We start from the raw sequence: 22,526 nt of genomic DNA on the forward strand, positions 1-22,526 counted from the left end.
TTTCTTGCTATAGGTGTTATTAGGTCTATTAGGTCTGTTTATTTTTAATATTTGATAATTACTGAATATCTTGCACATCGCAATTAACTATTTTGCTGCTGTGGTTTAGAAATGTCTTTGTATTTCAAACTTCAACTATATTACTATTGCAGAATTATTTATGTATGTGTATGCAGACATGTATTGAATGGCACAGTTGTATCAGGTGTCAAAGGTTTAATAATGGATTTTCATACCAAACTAAATGGAAACCAGTACCTGTCGGGAACAGTAGGACAAAGCACACATATCATGCACTCATTATGTAACAAATATGTAACTGACCTTTGCAATCTGCCTCATACACAGAATACAATATAAACATTTCCTTTTATATATAAATCATATCTGTAACCTCACTTGTCAAATAGTTAAGCTTGTATATGACACCACCAATTAACTAAAGTGACAGAGTCACACCTCACCTCTCTGAGGAGCGGTGAGGAGGTGTTGATTGCTGACTGCGTTGTCAGATCATAATGAGGACAGTGAGCTTCCACTGCTTCACGTTGAGTAGAAACAAAACCAACAGAATCGGCCCATTTTAGCACTTTGTTTAATAATTCAGAATTGCCAAGTATTTACAAGGAATTTGTCCTGCGATTACCGTATTATGTCATATGGTCTAAGGAGTTTCTTGGCATAACTACGAAATAAGGCAATCACCTGTAGTTAGCGCCATTATACACGTCAGTCATGATAAAGTGGTGGTTCAGGTTACACCTCGCTCATAAAACCCAGTGAGATGACAATAACTTTCAACCCATTCTGGGAATGGCTCTTTCACTCTGGAGGTCGGCCCATCTTTTAACACTCTGGTCCATCTTGAATACGGATAAACATGCTGCCTAGAGGATGAATCTTAATGACTTTAGTGAACCCTGGACCTTTCTCTAGTGTCCCCCCAACGTCAAATAAGGAGAACTACTGGATGTAAGAACGTTTTCACAATGAAGCTTTGACTTGATATGTTTTGAGTGGTGGAGCTAAGGTAAGTGAGCACTTTAGTATATGGGATTTCTTACAAAACTGTTATTAACAGGAGATCAGTAAGATTCATATTACATTTTCATATTTTAATGTTCACACCAGACCTTTTTCTGATTTTATTAACATATTATCATTAAGTTCAATTATATGTAGACTATGTTACATGTTTACAAGGCTTGTGATTGAATGTTTTTACAATTCAATGGCTAAATAAAGCTATATTAGTAATATTCATTCATGCAGCAATTCATTTAATGTCCTCATAACACATAGGCCTGGCCAACAAGAGCAGTATGGTATGATAAGAGGTAGAGTGGGTTGTCTTCCAATCTGAAGATCGATGGTTCAATCCCTGGCTCCCTGTCCATGTCAGTGTGTCCTTGAGCAAGACACTTCACCCCACATTCCTGCCCAGAGCTGTGCTATCAGTGAATGAATGGATGTGAATGGGTGAATGCTGACATGCAATGTAAAGTGCGTGAGTGGTCAGAAGACTAGAAAGGCGCAATACAAAAGCAAGTTTATCCATTTATTATTTACCATTTGTGCACTGTATCCAATATTGTGTTGATCAAACAGTGATTATTACAGTTGATAAGGAAGATTACAAATAATTGCATACCGAATTGCAACTTGTCTAAATAGATCTTGATTATATTATTTTCCCATATTGTTCCGCAAGCAAAGCAAAACAGCTGGTTGATTTCTTCAGTCACAACATGACACCACAAAACCTTCATCTGGACACTGTCAACTTCATTCAATGTACTTCTTCTCCAACAGATGGGGTGCAAAGGAAGCCTAAAATGCTGGCAAAAGGCCAGAGAAAGAGATGTGAAGCCTTGGAAGAGCATTGGCCTACACATCTGTCACTAAATGCTCTCTGCCTCATTAACACTACTATGGAAATGGCCTCCGATTTCTTATACAGGCTTTTAATTTGTCTTTCATTGCCAGCTGGCATTGTTTGCTTGTTACAAACCACTGACTAAGACCTCTTCTAGTCTGACTGTTGTGTGCAGAGCTATCGCCGATACAAGGATAAAGATAGAAAGACAGAGACAGATACAGTATGAACCAGTTTTAAGCAAAAATAGTGTTTGTTTGGATACTGGCTGCTATAAACCATCAAGTTTATCGTTCTGACTTTTCCATCTTGGGCTGCCTCTCATAGACATTCATGAGTAAAGAGATGACCGTAATTACAGTCAAGTAAACACACAAATGCTAAAGCATATATTCTTACAGACAGTACACAGCATCATATACACTCACATATACATACACAAGCGGAGACAAATTGAGATCAACTTATTTTTATCCTGGATGTCTGTCAGATTGTGTTATGAATACAGATGGCAGTTAGGCCTTCAGTGACAGGCAGCAAGACAGACAGTCGAGCAGCTGTTCGTTTGTCCTAATGGAAAGTACTTTGTGACACGTCCCCGCTGCCCCAAAGATTTGTTCTGAACGACAACACGCATAACAGTGGCCCATCACATTAAACCTCCTGAGACAAGACTGTTTTGACTCTGCTCCCTTATCTCGGCAGGGAGGCGCTGCAGCAGAGGCATTTTAAGTTTGAGTTTCTAGACGTGTTGGTTCATTTTAAACTGGATTTTTATCACTTTTTTTTTTGCTTTGAAGTCTATCTCTTCTTATTTGCTATTTTTTTTTATCCTTCTAGTTCTTAGAAAGCATGTAAGCTGTCTAATGTAAGTACTACTGTATTAGAATATATACCCTAATACAATATCAGGAAAATAAATGAGATACACAAATCTAATAATGACATGCCACCCTGAATATAACGTCTCATAAAATGTTTTAAAAGTCTTAGAACTTTGCACGGTGTTGCAATGCACCAACTTAGTTTTTCTAGGCCCCTCTGACAAAATACCGAGGGAGATGTTGTTGAGGTAAAAGTCCGAATTAGAAAGAAATCCCGTTGGCTTAAAGAGGAATCATGTACAATTCCAAGCAGCCACTTGTCTTTCCTCTTTCTGCTTTCAAAAGCAGCTTAGCTCTCAGAAGAACAAGGTGTAGACAGACTGCAAATCTGTAAAAAGGCACCATTTTCATTTTACAGTACCAGAATGAGGCTAAAAGGACACCAGGAACACGTGATCAGTCATCTTCCCTCACAATTCTGGACGCAGTGTCTGTGTATTGGCAACGTACCTCTCGGTCTAACCCCCACTCACTTTTTACCCTTCCCCCTATCTTTAATCCTGCATACAGTATAAGTGTGCCTGCGGAGTTAATGAGTTTACCTGTGTCTTTATTGAATTTGAACAGCCTCCGCTCAGGCTGCTTCTAAAGATAGATTTCCGATGAATCTGACATTCAGCATAGCAGCTTTTCCACCTTTGCGGAACATGACAGCTCTTGTATATCAAGAAATACAGGAACACAGTGTATGAAATCATTCAAGTGTTGATGCTGATGCATTACACTGAATATGAAATTGTATAAAGCCAACAGATTTACATATTTGGTCATATCCTTGATCAGTGGCAGATTACCTTTGAGATAATAGAAAGCGATGAAAAGATTGCAGCCTTTTAAGAGAAGCCCATTGTGAGCTAGTGTGGAGACCGACAGCTGGCTTTGTGATTGAAGCACGTTAAACATTCTTCTGGGAAAACTTCACGAATGAGGGACTGAACACCTGACGCTATATTTCATGTGGTCGTTCACACTTATTTATAATGCTTCTTCGCTCTTTATCTTAAGCCCCATTTCCACCAAGCAGTCCAGTTGAGTTCTGTTCAGTTGGTTCAACATGAGAACATTATTTCCGCGTTTCCATGAGCAGAAGTTGTGGATGGTTTTTGGTAGAATTTTCCAAACAAAATGAGCCGATGCTAAGAGAGAGTAAAAATAGTCATTTGAAATCCGCCACTTTTAAGTAGTCAAGCTCTCGTCAATAGCAGCTACCATTTTTTATATTCAGTGGACCCTTGGACATACTCAAGCAGACGTTTCTCTGTTTGGTTACACTCGAGAGGATTCAGCGTGTGTCAAGTTAAAGATGATGTCGTGGCAGGACGTGGCTTCGCTACTCCGATCAACTGATAATCATGGCTGCACTGAGGCGGTACTATCCACAGTGGAAAAGAGAACAAGCACCTGCCTGGTAGAAAAAAGTGAATCGAGTTGAGAAGAGCCGTAAGATGCAGTGAAAACACGGCATTAGAGACTGCGAATGTGAGGAGTATCGGAATAAAATCACCTAGTAATTCAGTACCCTTCATGGGTTTCATGCAGCATGCTTGTTTGACATGAAGTAATAAAAATGACCTCATATATGTGTCAAATACTGGATGATGGAATAACTGCGCAAATGTAGGATGAAATATAATTGCAAATATATGCAAATGAAATCCTACATGTGGCTCAGAAATGCTTCAAAATGACACCTATATTCATTCTTTAAATTTGATCATTTATCCACAGCAAAGTTAGAAACTGACCAACATCATATCATTATATATTTTTATAAGTTTCAAGGACATATTATATCTCACCATATCTCACTCTAACCTGATCCAAGAATGTATGTTTCAACTAACCACACACACACACACACACACACACACACACACACACACACACACACACACACACACACACACACACACACACACACACACACACAAATGCCCCTAAAAGAAAACACACTGCTCCAATCCTTTCCCATCCCTTCCACTTTGTGACAGAGATTTCTGGCCAACGAGGCCACCGTATCATCCAGGGTAAGCAGTAAGCACTGTGTGTATCTCAGAGCTAGTGAAGCAATCATGCCAGGCCTGGACTAATCCGTGACACCCGTTAGCCATCCCCCGAGACAGACCTGCACTGACAGGCCCTGCTGCCCTGCGCCTGGTGCGACACCCATCACTGCTAACGTCTTTATCAGTAGGACAGATGGATTGCAGGCGAGCATGTTCTCCTGGTCATAATGGAGGGAGGGGAGGAAAGAAGAGAACGGAAGGGGAAGCAGACAGAGAGACAGCCAAGTACAGAGAAAGAGACCAAATCTGAATGAGAAAAAAAATACACAGACTGGCTGTCAGGGAGTTTGAATGACAGGAGTGAAGAGGTCCATCATGGCCTTGTTATGAGGAGCTGGGGGAAAAAAGCCCGGTCAGACATGGCGTTGAATTAACAGAGCCAGAGAGAAGAGGAGGCGAGACGAGCAGTCCGAGCTGAAGGGAGGATCAGTATATTGGATGAAGGAAGGGAAAGAGACGTGAAGGGCAAAAGGTGCTTGGTGTGGAAGGAGACGGGTATGCCAGCGTCTGCTCTGATACCAGCAGCTGATACAAAGGTTTGTATAACGTCCACAGAAGTTCTCCGGGCCAGTTGATCAAATTCATCACGGCACCAAATCCCACACACAGTGCACCAAAGACTAAGAGTAAACACACTGAGATAATATTACCTCGTTTTGATTGGCAGAAAAAGTACAACTGGAGAAATATTCATCTTCGTTACAGGAGCATACTTTACATATCTGGCCTTTCAGACGACAGCGCTAAGAAGGATTCCATATCATTTTTTTCTCCTTTTTTATAAAAACAGGATTAGGCCTCTCGCTATAAAAATTAATCAGGTCAGAGCCAAATCCCCTACAGAAGCTAAATGTAATAAATTGCATAGTAAGAAAGGATACCTTAGCTTATGATCTCAAAACTGGAAGATACATTACTCTGAATCATCCATCCTTAAAAAGAACGTAGTCGGGAGAAAAGACCTGGCAGTTTGGCTTGCTGTTCAGCTAATTCTGACATCTTTTATGAAAGGCTTTTAGCATTCTCAATATGTTCAGATTTCAATAATGCAACAGTGACGTACTATTGCACTTGTAGCAGCTTTTCACTTCTGAGAGCTGCTTTGAAATCAAACTGAAATTAGAATTACTTTTTTTTCAGAAATCATTATATATCCATACTTTGTTCTGACTTGTCTTTTCTCAAATTTGAAAAAAACCCAAAAGAAGCAATTTAAATGTAATTTGAGTGGGGCAGAGTAGCAGGATATTACAATACCAAAAAGTGAGCTGTAAATGTACGTACATAATAATGGCCAATCACTCATCTCTGTCATGTCCAGGAAACTGTTAACTTAATCAGTTTTGTGTCTTGTGTCCATGTTGTCTCGTGATTTCCTGTTTTATTTTGAAAGTCAACTCCTCTTGTTTCAGGCAACTTGTTCCTTCCCCTGAGTGTTTCTCCTCTGGTCTGATTGTCTGCCTCGCTCCCGATTGTTTCCACCTGTGCCCTCACCCTGTGTATATATTGTCTGCGTCTCCCTTTGTCCTGTGCCAGTTCATCTTGTCTTTCGTGTCAGAGAACCAGCCTCGTCCATGGCATTGGCAATTCCCCAGGTCATGCTATTTTGTTACTTTGTTCCTATTTGTTTTTTCCGTTTGTTTGTTCCAGTTTATTAAACTGCGTTTTTGTTGTAACTTTGCCCCCGAGTCGTGCGTTTGGGTTCCTTTGTTCAGTCGTGACAATCTCCACTGTTTGTCCAGGGAACTCTTTTAATTAAGAACTTGTGAGACATCAATGAGCATGGAAGTTGCCATCATACACTTCCATCATACTGTCCTGAGCCCTTATCCACCCTAAACTGACAACATTTTAGCTTTACGCTTAGAAAATAATTGACACACTGCTGAGCTGCATCTCTAATTAATCTTCAGGTTCCCAGCTTTCCATCTGCCTGATTATTATTCATTTTCAAAGCATAAAGCTGATGCTCACTTGTTTTATAATTCCTTTACATGAAGTGTAACTTCAATGCAGAAAGATGAATTAGGGAGGAAAAAGAAAGCAGATTCCCTTCTGGCTGATCTGATGAGTGGTGGTCTGAGGCAAAGACTTCACACGTTATGAATAGCTGTCTCTCGCATAGAGCTGTGGTAGGTAGGTCTAAAGCAGAGGCTCCCTACATGGGGATTATGTTTGCTGAATTCAAACAAAATGTCAATTTAGAAAACCCAGTTAGACTGTATTTAATGAATAATAACAGGAAATAACACATCTCCTTAACATTCTTATTATTGTACTCTCTCTCTGTAACCTTCTATGATGGACTCTTTCTACTCATCTTTTATCCTTCCCTCTATCTTTCTCTGCTTGAGTCCTGCACACAAGCTGGAAGACAAACTTTTAAAGCTTATATCTCATCTGCAGGAGGTGGTGTCTTCAGAAAAAGACATGATTCTTCTGAAGGAAGGGATTTTGGATGGTTCTATGAAAAGACTTGAATATTTAGTTGAATCATTTATAAAGTGAAAGCTTGAGAGCTGCCGCAGATACACACTCTCAAACACACTCACAAGTAGATGGCGGCCATTTGAGAGGTCAGGGGAGATTCATGAGCAGGTAGGAAGCGGTCAGGGAGAGTGGAGGGTGGAGGATTTATACGGGGAGCTTAGCGCCTTCAAACAAAAGTTCCCTTTCTCCATGCTGTTAAACGGATCTCTTCCTCGTGAGAAATGAGAAGATTAACTGGGACACAAACATGGTGCTCTTTGCACGGCCCTGCCGCGCCCTCTGAGCTGTAACGTTTCACATCTGTGCTGTGCTCCTTACAAACTCCCCTGACACCCCGATGCATCATGGGAGGGCTGGAGGGTTGGTTCGGTTGGGGCAAAGCAGGATGTGTCTCAAAACCTGACAACAGCTGTCGGCATTTCCATTATGAACAACACGTCAGTGTTACAACTGTACCTTAAGGCACATGGAGGGTCTTTTTCTACAATACCTCGTTCTTGTTTCAGCTCCAGAGGAGAGAAGGAAGGATGAAGAGGGAAAAGAAAACAATCTGGCAGCAGCTTTTGACAAATTCATCATGAGGTGGCACAAACGGCCAATATGTGCAGTTTATTGTGTGCTATTTTTTATTTTATTTTCTACATCTACGTTTTATTTTATAGCGTGACTGCCAGGCACCGGTTTAGTCTGTTAGCTTTTCACTAATGCCTTAAGGCCTTGCTGACTAAACAAACCGTCACTGAACCACAACACATCTACTCCCACTCCTGTGCCCTGATTCCCTTATCTTTCCTCTGCACCCATAGCACCCAGTTACACTGATGCATGTTCTGTACACACATATACACACTGTGATCCGTACTGGACATTTTCTGAGCTTTACATTTACAAGACAAGGACAGCCATTTGTTTTATATGAGAACGTAAACGGTCACAGTGAGTTAGACTAGTCCTTGAGTGGGTGAAAACTCATATACATGAAATGTGTAGCCTCAAGGTCAATGCGTCCCATTTCAGTTTGCTCTTTGCATTGTTTTCTGATACTTGGTTTACCTGATGAATTCAGAATCCAGTACATCTCCACAGCACTAAATCCATCTGTTCAACAACAAAGTCATGTCACGCAATCTGTTGCTGTGACTTTCTCTTTAAAACATAATTACTACCCATTGTAAGATTTGTGTTAAGAGCTCCGGGTCCCGTGGCCTCAGGAAATTCAGGATTCAATGAGTTAAAGTTTAACAATATTTAATGGCAAACATAATACTCATGTAGCGTTCACGATCGTGGAGCTGGTAAGGGAGAGCTCTCCACACACCTCGCTGCTCCCAAGGCCTCTCTTTCAGCCAGGTGCAGCGTAGAGCCCGGGGCTGTCTCGAGATCCCGAACCAAAAGAACTCCGACTCCAGCACAAATGCTCGGCCGTTAGTCTGGTCATGCAAATGAATTCACACCTATGGGTTAGTTCTATTGGTCAGTTCAAAGGATGCCTCCAATCGATAAGCTAGCGGGGTCAAAGCTCACACTTCCGGTCAAGGACAGGAAGTTCCCCTTCAGAATAAAACCCTATTATCCTGCCTTCAGAATAAAAGCAACATATCAGGTTTCAATCGGCATCCATTTTAACTCTAAAATCTCTATTTTAACAATAAATCATCATTCATTCTCATGCATCATACAGTTAATCATTACATTTGTCATTAACAGAATAATAAAACAGTGATCCTCTCTTATGTTTCATAATACATTTAATAATACATTTAATAATACATCATACATACATATATTCCTCATAATATCCTACATTAATTATCATAACTTTCTTTATGTATTAATTTAAAACATAAACTTCTCTTATTTACATGTGCAAGTATATATAAAATCCACTACAACCCAACACTATACTCACTAAATACCCCCAATTGCACTACTTTGCTGTTATTTTGAACAATGATAAGCTACTGTCAATGCAATGTAACACTCCTGCACAGTTGTTTCACATTAAAAGCACATCAAAGAGAACTAAATGTGTCATTGACAGCAGTGTATTACTGATTGAAAGAATGTAAAAGCAGAAGTTATAGTGAGTCTTTAGCAAATTAAAACAGTATTTCTGAAACTCAGAGCACCAGATTATGATTAGGTATGGTTTGACATAACTTTGTTGTTGTACTGGTGGAATTAGTATTGAATGGGATATTGCATAGGTGTAATGTCATGAATGTGAAGCAGAGATGTGAAATAATTATAGTGAAGAGACGGTTCAGTAATAGGTTCTGCAATCTATGTATTTTCTGATTTACATTTCATTTTCAGGAATGATTTGCACTAATATAAATAGAGCCAACGAAATACTAAAGATCCATTAGTAACATTGGAAGAATGATATCTGGGATAAGCAAAAGCTCAGACTAACTAACAATGTCCAAATCAAAGAAAGTTAGTACACAGAACCTAGTATAAAATCCAAGAGATGGCTAAGGCCCCTCCGCTAAGAACGGGTATCTTCCTACTAACAATTGAGGTCGGCAGAGACAAAGATATTCATGAAGAGCAGCATTTATGTGTTTTCCTCATTCTTGGTGTTGTTCAGGATGAATTTCATGTGATGGAAAAGGGATAGTTTGAAATGTTCTCTTTTTGAATTTTTGAGACTATGATTGGTCAAGTGGCCATCCAGGTTGTTGTTGTTGCTGTCAAATGTCTTGTAAGCCAATATGGGCTGGGTCAACATTTGGTGCAGGATACAAATTAACTAATGAAAAAAAGCACTGTGGAAATGTACATTATTTAGAATTCAGCATGTGAGCCATTACTGTATGATTAGCACTGCTCATCAATGCTTTTACCTTTTACATATGACGATATTTCAATACGATAATACCGTGTGACAGCTTGAAAGGACAGCTGACAGGAAATAGGGGCTAGCTATCCGTAACAGCAGGCTCCATCAACTTATTAGGGCACAAGAGCCTGATGCGAGAGGACTCTCTGACTGACCACACCCGGGATCAAACCTTGGCTTGAATATAACATTGAATTAAGAAAGTGGCCATATATAAAAAGAAAAACACTAGCTTCAGACATTCTTCAGAACATTCTTTAGCTGGACTAAAGTAACATGAACTTGTGGTTTTAAAATTCATCAAGCAGAAATGTCCAACCCAGGGCTCTGCATTGAACAGATTCTGTCATGGGGAAGGTCAAATCAGTCAGATGAAACTCAGCGGTAGGAAGCAACCCAAAGGCTGCAGGGCATCAGCACCCTTCACAAAAGGAAAAAGCGGATCTTTGAAAGTGTCAAAAGAGTAGGTTGAAGGACACATCAGAACCCTCCACATCAATGAGCTGAAAGACAAACCTACACTTGTTCCTGCTTACATCCCACCAATTTAATACCCACAAATATTGTTTTTCATTTAATTTGACATCAGCTCTCCCAAGATAAGTGAGGTGAAGGAGGTAAGATCGGCATCTACACCAGGCCCATACCGTACTAGAATGCCCGGGATGATCTGAAATGGTGCTTCCAGTTTGGCATACTACAAATAATGGATTTTAACTGAGTATGAAAAGCTGGAGAGAGTGATCAGCACAGATGTGAAACAATATTTTGGACTTATTTCAGTCCTGTCTGACTGTATGAAGACTGCTAATTGGAGTGCACCAAAGGAAGGTTGGTCATGACCCTTCCTGCAATTGAAGATACTGTTATTTAGCCCACCTCATGGTAACGAGGAGGAAGTGAAATCCATCTTAAGCTGTTCGGTTTGCTATGTCTATTTTTGACTTCAAGAATGTGGTTGACCAAATTCTACATGGGAGAGCCGGTCTTAGTCGTGTACCAACAGTTCTCGTGGTAGAGGAAAGGAGAAGACATGATGAGGAAGAGCGACACACCAAGGCCATGGCTAAGCAAGGCCAAAGGACTAACTGGGAGAGCCTGAAAAAGACTGGAGGGGTATTGGCTAAGTTTTGTCACCAGAGCCACTGACCTTCCATCTATGCCCCAAAACCTGAAGCTGGGGTTTGTAAAAAATCCTGCTTGCCCTCTTTGCCAGGCACCTGCATCACAAAGGCATATTTGAACCGGATACACTATGAGCCTCACCCAAGGGCGTTAAACATTGCCTTCCTAAACATTGCTGAGTTCTCAGACAGCTGTCATCAATTGTGGAACAGAGGCAAACTACTACAATGCTTTCCTCCAAACTTCTACAGGAATTGTACCCTTTACACCATTTGTACCCGCAGGCCATTGTCCAAAATACCAGATAATATCAATGAATGGAAGTATTCTGCAGGCTGCTCGGGATTGGAAAACGAACATGGAATTGAATCAAAATCTTGTGTCTCCCCTAGATATTGTGACTGGTGACACCCCAGCCAGACATGGTATTGTGGTCCACAACAGCCGGGCCATAGGAAGAAGAAAAAACCAAGTACTCTGAACTGGCAACTGAAGCGGCACAGAATGGCTGAAAGACCAGAGATTTGTGAGATTGTGGATTTGTTGCAACATCTACGACCATGGAGATTCTGAGGCAAGAGGTCACTCCCTCCAACAAGTAATCAAATCCTTGGCAAATGCAGCAGAAAAAAAAGCAATTGGAATACTTTAAGTTAGGGAACTGAGTTGGGTGTACCTGGGAACACTGATGAACCTCTGGTCTTATCAATGAGGATGATTTAATTTAATTTGAGAATGTATGGTAATTATCATCATATTGTGCTTGACCTTTCGTTTCTTGGGGCAGTGATTGTAATGTAAGTGTGCAACTAAAGACAAAGAACCCTCCACAATCTGAGTGGACTAAAGACATTTTTTGTAATCTGCCAAGTTATAACTAGGGGTGAGGGAAAATATGTATACAGCATAGTATTGCGATATTCTTCGTGGCAATATTGTATCAAAACACGAACACCAGGTATACATCTTTTATTATATTATTATTATTAATAATATTATATAAACTATTAATATTGCAATAAGGGGTGTCGGGAACAACCGATTTGGCGATAACTGTGGTTATATAAGACACGGTTTCATAACCATATGATGTCCTTATTCCTGCATTGAGACACGTTGTTTGTGTGTGAGTCATGTAACATGTGTGTGTGTGTTTGTGTGTGTGTGTGTGTGTGTGTACGTGTGTGTGCCGGTTTGTTGTGTGTGTTTGAGAGAGTCTTGCCACTCACCTGAAGATTGCTGTAAACATTTCAGAGATCAACATTAATACTTTCTAATTGCTGGTTGGATAATTGATGACACTGTGAGGAGGAGAGCTCGTAATGTAATGAGCTATCTATGTTAATAATATTGACAGCAACAGCTGTTGTTATAAAGGCGAAGAGCCGTATGTCTCTGACATGAAGGTTCTAATTACTTATATTGGGGTTTGTTCAGACTCCATTCGGTAAAAATGAGTATTGGACAAAAGTTCATTATGTTATTATGATGTGTGCAAATGTAATCTTGTAAAATGTAATTTTGGTGAGAAACTTGAATACATCCAGTTGTTTGAATATCGCAACATGTTTAAAATTGGAATCATATGGTATCGTGGCTTAAGTACCATGATAGAACTGTATCGGGGGCCTCTGGTGATTCCCACCCTTGGTAATGACTAACTTTAACACTATATAACCTAGTCATTTATTAGTTAAAGCAGACCTGACTGAATTTGTGATTAAAAGGTCACATACCTCCATATTTAGAGACATTTGTTAGAGAGCCAATCTGCAACCAGGAGAAAAAAAAGAGAGATGTTTCTCACCAGCGGATGTGTGAACTCAGGGGCATGGTCGTTCTTGTCTGTGATGGTAATGGTAGCCGTGGCTGTTCCTGTTAGGCCCACCTCACTTCCTGCCATGTCCTTGGCCACGATCTCCAACTCATATGTTGTGGTCGGTAGTGTCTGGAAAATAAACAGAGTGATTTACAATGTATGAAAGTTAAAGAAATCGAAACAAAGGAGGACAATACTCAGTGAAAATAATTGCATGCATGCATATATATATATATGTATAGGTTATAGGCACATCAAAGAAGCAATGCAAGTACAACTTCTTTAACCAAATAATACATACATATACACATGCTGATGGTCTTCAGATAATCTATTTGAGAAGCTACTCTTTAAAAAATATTTCAAGATGAATGATTAGCCATATCAGTGATTCAATTAATCCATCTAAAACAAAAAACAAACACTTATCACACTTGTTTACAATAATATGAGACCATTTGACAAAGCTTAAAAGCTTTTATAATAGTCCACTAGAGGCTTGACTCTACCATAGAATCGTCTGGATAATGGCTGAAAACATACTCTGTGTAAATATTGACCTTCACGCTTACATAGCAGTGTTAAAAGCTCCAGTAAACTCTTGCGTCCTCTCTAGGGAAAGGTCTGGAATCCACATTTTATACATGTTAGAACAGATAAGGTAGTCAAAGAGAGAGAAAAAAGGTTCCCTAAAGGTATCCAGTATGAGATCAAATATAAGCATACTACGGACGGTTTAAGCTCATCCATTTTAAAGATTCCAGAGGGGCTTAGAGCTGTTTTTTACACACGTCTTCCACAGTGCTCTGGGGCATCGGAGATCAATAGTTCCAGGCCCCCGCTGAAAAGACTAACTATTTTTCTTTACATAATCTGCAAAATCATATCGCTCATTGGGGTATTTAGAGATTGTGTGGCCTTCTCAAGGCTATTAGAATCTTCACAGATATTTTCGTTGTTGATTCGATGTTGGAGATGAAAGAATGAGTATTAATAAAACCCAAACTGCACCCATGTCTGCTGATTTTACATTCCTACACAAGCTAGGGAGAGGAATCCATCCTTGATTACAAAGTAGCTTTCCAGAAGCGCAAACATCCAAATTAGATTAGTAATTAATTTAATAGCCTGGCAGCATTTGTAATCTATATAACAATTGGAGAACTCCTGCTCATACATACAGTGAGAGGAAAGCATTCATAATGATCATAGTAGGGATAATCATTTGTTGCCATAATTCATGCCTAATTGAAATGTTGACTGTATAACTAACAGGAGGTAGGGGCTGGAAAAGCCAACATTTATTTATCCACTGCAGTGTTTTCTCCCGACTGGGGTGTTAACTGTCACATGCTTAATAAACTTCATCCTTCTGTCTCACTGGAAATGCTGCTGGCGCTCTCGCCTGCATTGTAGATTCACCTTTGAGAGAATGCGCACACACGAGAAAACAAAATTATTGAAAAATAATATATGGAACAGGGGAGGACAATAATTAGAAAATATTTTCTCTTGTTTTTCCTTGTTTGGTTTGTCGGACAGGCTTTTCATTAGGCTCCTGTTTAACACATTAACTAAAATGCCTAACGGAGGGCTTTTCATGGGCTGTTCAAGCTCCTTTTAAAAGTAATTACTTCGCTAGTGAAATATTTAAAATCCACGTCTTTTTAAGTTAGTAGTATTAGTGCAACAATACTAGTGATGTATTATTTGTGATGTCTTGTCTATTTCTATGCTTCATTTATGCCAGCTCATGGTTGGCAATAATAAAAGCTAGTTTATAATTGTTTGGAATATTCATCCCCTTTAATTGCATGTACCTTGATGTTTACTATACATACTCTGACTACCATTATTATTAGAGTGTGTATTCTCTGCCTCATCATGTCCCTGATCTTTATACCCGTGGACAGTCAACCGTCCTCCGTCCTCCGCTCCGCTGCCTGTCTGGGTCAAACTGAGCAGCAGAGGCAGTAGTCAGTGTGTGAGTGTTCTACTTCTGCCTCATCAAAAATAATGCTCTATTCTATTTAATCTGAGGCAGGCAGGGGGGGGATCAAACGATCAAAGGGTAGACACCTTAAGGCCGTTTCTAATTATCACACCACCTCGAACTTAGACACTTTGATAAGCTATTCACAGGAATCACATATTGAGGTCAGGAGCAACATAATGGAAGACTAGGGTCAACAACTGATTTCTCAAGATACCGAATATACTCAAAACAGGAAACAATTTAAATGCTCTGAACTGTCTGTTTGCAGGGACATTATTTACAGAAGAAAGGACCAGCTGAGAGACTAGTGCTTCCCTTTTGTCATAAACTCCATCCATTCAAGCAACCGCTCCAGGGGACACTGTGAAAAGAGTGAGACTGTAAACAGGTCCTTCTATCAATAGTTTGGGGGGTGTTCCTCACAACCAGCTCCTGCTCCATCAAACATTGTGCAGGCAGATGGTGCTCTGTGGACCTGTGAGTTTATTAACACCATGCACACAACCACGTGTGAAAACACACATACTGATTGTAAAATACACACACACACACACACACACACACACACACACACACACACACACAACTGCACACAGAAGTACACTTTTGCCCTCCAGCTGGAGAAGAGAAGGACTCTGGAATACCTGCAGTCTCAGTGGTGTCTAAACACATTGAGCGTGGCCTCCTTTGGCGACTGACAACATCTTAATGAGTATTTTTCCGAGTCTCAACTCAATTATAAACTCCCTGAAGTGCCTGGCCAAGAAAATCTGTTCAAATTCACTAGAGATACAGAGTTACAGGAACAGGGAATTTTCACTCCGGGTGTCAGGAAACTTCTACTGGCTGTGTTAATTTAGATACTCCTCTTAGTCCACTCATTCATTTTTCTGCAACTTATTAATTTGTCTAGAAATACTTTTGGGAGCAGCAAAAGTGTTACATTTAAAATTTAAATTTACTCTTTGGCCATTTCTCCTGTGGGTCTAAGTAGAGAACATTTGACTGATTGGCTGCGTGTTCACACACATTTAAAGCGTTGGTGTTCAACCGAACGTAATATTTCCTCTTTACAGTTGGTCTATGTATCAATTATGTGTCTTTTCATACTGCAGTTATTACATATTTTTCAACTCACTGGCGTACAGTATTGCCTCTGAAGACTAAAGAAGTACTTCTGCAGGTATCAACATTATCACTTCAAAAGGATGTTACGATTATGATCACACTGCATCGTTGTTTTGTAAAAAAGTTCTATTCACATTAATGGTTTGGAGCAACTCAGAACAGCTTGTTGTAGATGCATGCAGAGAATGGTTTTGCATAACAGTGGAATGCAATTTAATACGTTGAACATATGTTTGATTACTTTGACTGTGTTTTGCATGTTAGCAAGAGTGATTTACTTACATATCAATATGGACACAAGTTTAAGAGAGTGAAGGCTCCACCTGGGAACAGCAGTGCGTTGAGCTAAACGGTCATATCAGCTGCTAACATGCTCACACAGAGAAGGACCACCTTTTTAACGGCTGTTAATCTCAATACTGAAACTACCATAGACCCCAGCCCTGCAGCAGAGTCTTTCTGCTGCATGTATTACATGTCGGAGTAAAACAAAGTCTCCTGTTCCACTGAGAGACTCACTACAGGCAGCATACCCTTTGTCCACTGAAAGCAACTTTGCTTCATTGAAGACCGATGTGATCTTTGGTGAACTCTTGGACTATCAGAGTAAACTGAGATGGAAATCAGCCTGAAAGGAAGCACCGTGTCCACTTGAAGAGTAGCATTGCTTTCTTTCCAACGCATGGTATCATTTTCTTTGTTAAACCGTAAGTGGGAGAAAAACCAGGAAGCCACAAGTGATTTTCATTTTCATTGATTTGTTCGTGAAAGCTGAAGTATGAACTGAACAAAGAGCTAATTTAGTCGAGTGTAACAAATTATATTGCAGGCCTTGTTTACGAGACATCTGATCGGAGAATGACATTTCAGTAACATTCTGCCTTGAAAGGATTTCATAAAGCCCTTCGACTGAGGGCTCATCCCTGTCACCAAGCAAGGAGAAAGGAGAGTACGACAGAGAGAGAGAGAGAAAGAGAGAGAGGGAGAATGGACAGAGATAAGTGAGGAAAGGAAGAGGGCAGAATGAGGGAGAGAGAGCGCAACCTGACATCTGAGATACCACATTAACTCTCTGAATAGGTGTGATATTATAACATTGGCAGTGAGTTCTTTGTTCTCCTCTTCACTAGTGCTAACTCTCAGCACCAAACCACTGGCTATTATCCAGGCCTCTTTTCAAATGCTTGGAGAAATAATGACAGACCTTAAAAGGATTAGGGAAAAAAAAAACATTTATATGAAAATCCAACCGTGACATTATTCCTCTCACCGTTATACCTTCATCCTCTTAATTTGTCTACCTCTCTTCCTTTAAAAATGTTTTTTTACCAATACCAATTTTCTCTAAATCGCTGTGATGTGTGTGGACATTTACACTAATACTTATGAAGCTTTGAGACTGAAAGCTGGAACTGTTCACTGTCAGCATCACTCACAAGATGGGTTCACACTTTTTCTGCGTGGATCAAACTAAGTGGGTTTGCTCTACAGTTGCAGTCTTTTCAGTACACAATTATCTCCTTGTGTTACGATCCTTGCCTGCAGCTCAACAAGGAAACATTCTCAGGGAAAACAGGGGAATTTTGTACTAAAAGGACAATAACTTCGGAAGCTGTCCAAGCTTAAAGCCTAATATTAACTGTACCAAATTTGATGGCAATTCAAAAGTTATTGAGAAGTTTCACTCTAAACCACAATTGTCATTGTCATGGTGCAAACACAGTTTACTAGGATTCCTCTTAAATGTTTACCAAAACATGTATTCCAAACTCTCTCTCAGACATTTTTGTTCCACCTCACAGGATGCTGACAGCCTTCTGCACTCCACCTCTACAGACACATGATTACTCACTCTGACAATAGTTAATTACAGGAGTAAGGCAGCCACGTGAGACCCTTATCTGGGCCACTGCAACCTACACAAGGGATCTATTTCTTGCATCAGCCTCTTAAGCATGGTTAGCATTCACCCAGAAGAAGAGAGCAAAATACATATGGGGGTGGTAGTAGGAGTGTGACACTTTGATAACAGTGTTTCATTTTATGGGTCTCCCCTCCTCTCTTTGTTAATTCAAAACAGGAATACTGATAGCTGCTGCATTGTGCTGAATCAAAACAACTCTGGTTCATGTAGTATGCAGAGAAAGACAGGTTGTAGTGACTCCACCATGACACAGAGCAGCATCCATACAGCCAGAGTAGATAACAATAAAGAGTGAGGCCTGAACTTTAATGCATTTAACCAATTAATGCATTTCTTAAAGGAGTCACTCCAACTGACTTCAAGAGCAGTTCATTTTGGCATCTTGTCGTCGAACTGAACTCAAATAAATATTGCATGGAACAGAAGGAGTTGACTGTGAAATGCATAAAGGACCCTGTTCGCACCACATTAAAACAAATATTTTCTGTGTGTATATTTTGTACGCACATCTCTTAAAGGGCTGCAAGGATTTCCAATGGATATATTACCAGCAGTGTCAGCGACGCTGGCATTGTTTTCACGTTGTGAGTCTGTGTGTGAGTCCTGGAAACACCGACTATAGCAGGTGCTACCACAGAGGCTGCTTCGAGTGCTTTGCCATATTTCTGTCGGTCTGTGGGAAGAGTTTGTCCCACACTAGTGTCACAACAAAGAGCAGTTCCATACATTTACAGATGTGTAGTTGGGATCAAAATGAAGGCCGAGTTCGAGGAAGTGTGCAAGGGCGCCCAAAGTAGGAGGGTGGGAGATGGGTAAGGGGCCCCCACTTTACAACCCTGGCCCGATTTGCCGTTGCAGCTGATTTGATCCCATCGCAATACGGTCTATAGTTTGGGATCGATTTTAGGATTTTAATTACGTTTTTTTAACGTTTTGCATTTACATTTTTTTATGCACCCAGCTAGCAAGTAGCCACTGATTTCTTGGTCCTCCAAAAAGCATTTTTCACACTTAGTCTAGCAGGAAAAGAGATATGCCATCTGCGTTTGGACAGCACTGAGAGCCGAACATACTCTTTAGTTAAGCACGTTAACGGATGCAAATAGACTCAAAGCATAAAAAGAGTTGAAAGCTTTTCAGTTTAAAATCACAAACACAAGAAGAAAAAAGGTTTAGTAGTATCTCTTTTCAGTATTGGTGGACCGCTCCAGCCAGCAGATTAGAAACAGCATTAGTGTGAAGACACACTGCTGCATTGAATGCTACGTCTGTTAATAGGAATTAGGAAGGAAGACAACACATGAAGCTGCTCACAGTGAGCGTGTTAATTTATAAGCGTAAAGGTGTAGTAGGGATAGTATTCAGTACTAGTCTCCATTAGCACTGTGTTTGTTATCATGAATAGAAAAAAATGACACACGGAATGTTTCCACATATCAACCATAAACATGAGGGACAGTTTAAACCCCTAAATGATGACTAAAAGTGCTGGAAGTCGGCTAACATGCATGTCTCTTTTTTTTCCAGAAACGTTGAGTTTAGAACCATCGGTAGTTTCTTCCTTCAAATTAAGATGTTAAGTCTAAAGGCAAATCAGGTGACACAAAATTCCCGCAGGCCGTTTTTACGTCAAAACTGAAGAATCACTGGTGGAAACCTGGAGCTTTCTTTGGAGACTGAGTGTCAGACTGAGATGAATACAGGTACGTGTTTTGTAAATTAAACACATTTCAAATGATTTGCTCTTAAATCATTTCCTTTACATCGACGATATGAGGACCACGTCACCAACATTGACTGCATGCCATGTCTTGTGTAGTGCAAAGGCTTTGTAGGTTTAGCACAACCTCAAACTATCAGAACAGTTAAATAAAGAAAGGCATGGTTACAGTAAAACCATGCCTGTAACATGTTACTGTGTGGAAGATTACATATGTAAATGAGTCAAGATCCAAAATAACTAGAGCATAATTTCAAGGATTTGACAGAAGTGCGATTTCAAATATCCAGTCAGAAAGAGACCCCAAGGCTTAAAGACACACATTAATCATCTTAAATGCCCTTTAAAATGTTGTTGAGAAGCAGTAATCCTATAGCAACACCACGAAGTAATATAACATAATATGTTGTTGGCACAATCTGAAAGCCCAATGATTTTAAAGCATGAACTTTACTCCAAGCAGTGAATACCACTCTTCAAAATGACCTCCTTGAGCACGCGTGGGTGGGAGGCTTGAACACACAAAACACTCTCATCTTGGGTAATTTTGCATCAATTGGCTCCGATTCCTCACTCCACACTCACAGGAAATATTGAGACGGTTCTTATTTGTGGCCTGTACTTGCCGTGTAATGATCATTTTAAAGTAGTACATTGGTGGAAGTGCTGCTTTAATATATGGGGCCAATGAAAATATAAATACAGAAATAGATGTCATGCTGCAGAACTATCAGAAAGCATTGCATGGTTTTAATTACAGTGCAAAGTTTCATTACATCGAGTGTAGTTTCTCATCCGCCAGTTAGCAGTAGTGTTACGGAAACATTGTTCGAAATGAAAACTGATAATTATTTTTCTTTGAAAAGGCTACACTGTTTATGTAGATACTGGAAGTAAATGGCAGGTTAGGAAGGAAAGATTGTATCCCAATTCATGGCAATGCAGCTATTGGTATGATATGAAGGCTCCAAAAGGCACGGTATGGTTCACATCTCTAATTTGAGTTGATTGAATCATTTAATTGCTATTTAAATATAGATTAATAGAGCTGTTTTTAGAACAGTCTCTTCTTTCGACAAAGGTTTTCTGAAAGAATTCAAATCGAATTGCATCATTTCTCGCTTAATTTAAAGCCTAGTTTGCAGTATTTACCTCCAGCGGGTTATACTGTAGCTCATCTTACAGCCACAACACACAGCATCACACACAATGTACATGTAATGAGCCACTCTGGAAGGACTACTGAATATCTGCTTTACTTTTACAACAAAAGTATGGACTTGACCAGTACAAGTGGCTACCATGCCAGTTCAAATGTTTCAGCTGGGGAGAAACTCTTCAAAACAGAGTGCAATTCGACATGCATTTATGTTAAACAAGTCCCCATTTCCCCCACAGATGATGCTCAACTGACTGTCTAAGTGTTCTATATGTGTCTCTCGTTTCTATCCTCTGATTTCATCTTTTCATTTTCCTTTATTTGCACTCTTCGAACATAAGCTTCTGTGACATCAATTACCAGGACTGGTCTGTTGTTGGTCAGAGTTTGACTTTGTTTTTCTCCTCTTTGTTTTTCTTTCATTCTGAAGACGATTGGATTGGATTTCCTTTTGCCATGAGAACAGGCTGAATTCTTAAAGACATGTATTGAACATAGTGCCGGAAAATGCTTACAAAGATTATGTTATAACCATTAGCACCAGTTATTGTAGATTTTTCAAATAAACAAGCAACATCCAGGTCATTGTAAAGGGTCCGTGTTATGCTGAAATATGGGCCTGTGGAGGATGATGTGTTTACGGAGTTATCCCACATACAGGGTACATTTCTGGGCAAGCTTACATTTTGTATCTCATACTCCTGCAATATACAGTAAGTAGACCGAGTCGATCTCCAGTCCCTCAACACCCTGAATATGACAAAGTTGGTATTAACAATAGATAGATGGACAGCTTCAGGAATTTGAACAGCGTAGGAGGAATAATCCAGCACCATATGGCATACAGCCACATTTTTTCATATGGACAAAAACTGTGTGGATTGCATTAAATTGGATGATTGCCCATTTTGCTAACATGTTGCTGATAAGCTTTGCACCAATGACCGTACACTTGCATCACTCATGGTTCCTGTTATGCTGGGAGTGAAAATATCATCTGTGCAACATCAGTCAAAGATGGTGAAGACCAATAAGAAGTGTATTTGTTGTTGCAAGTGGTCCAGAATCATAACTATCAAGTAATATTGTTATTGGCTGTGGAATACATTTTGAATTGACTTGTGAAAATGAGACCCTGACTGAAACAAACCTTCCCAAAACAAAGGAATCCCATATGTCGGTAGAAAGACATGCTCAATAGACTTTCACTCACTTTTGCTGTAGACAACAGGCGGGATGTCTCCATTTATAGATGTTTGAGCCAAACTGACTCAAACTGAGTGAGTGAGAAAAGAAACAAGGATCCAATCTTGTGCTATTTCCACGTATAAATCATCCACCTTGATGTTTATGTCCTCTTTAGGATATGAAACTGTGTCTGCTGTAGACCATCTGCATATTTAACAAGTTGTGTTCTCGAACACATTAAGTAGAAATTACATTTGAGTTGTTGTTTGTCATCCAACAGTTTTGAATGAGTCTTGCTCTCATAAC

At 39.9% G+C, this 22,526-nt stretch overlaps 1 protein-coding gene across 1 annotated transcript in view; it reads right to left on the bottom strand.

The window, feature by feature from the left end:
• The window catches only part of cdh13 (cadherin 13, H-cadherin (heart)), a 197,324-nt gene that overhangs the window by 50,160 nt on the left and 124,638 nt on the right, over positions 1 to 22,526 (bottom strand). The window contains exon 9 of the mRNA XM_034534656.1: positions 13,094 to 13,234. Within this exon, the coding sequence (XP_034390547.1) occupies positions 13,094 to 13,234 (141 nt within the window). The remainder of the gene's footprint in view (positions 1 to 13,093; positions 13,235 to 22,526) is intronic.

The sequence above is a fragment of the Cyclopterus lumpus genome, chromosome 6, assembly GCF_009769545.1.
Source record: "Cyclopterus lumpus isolate fCycLum1 chromosome 6, fCycLum1.pri, whole genome shotgun sequence".
Lineage (NCBI taxonomy): Eukaryota > Metazoa > Chordata > Actinopteri > Perciformes > Cyclopteridae > Cyclopterus > Cyclopterus lumpus.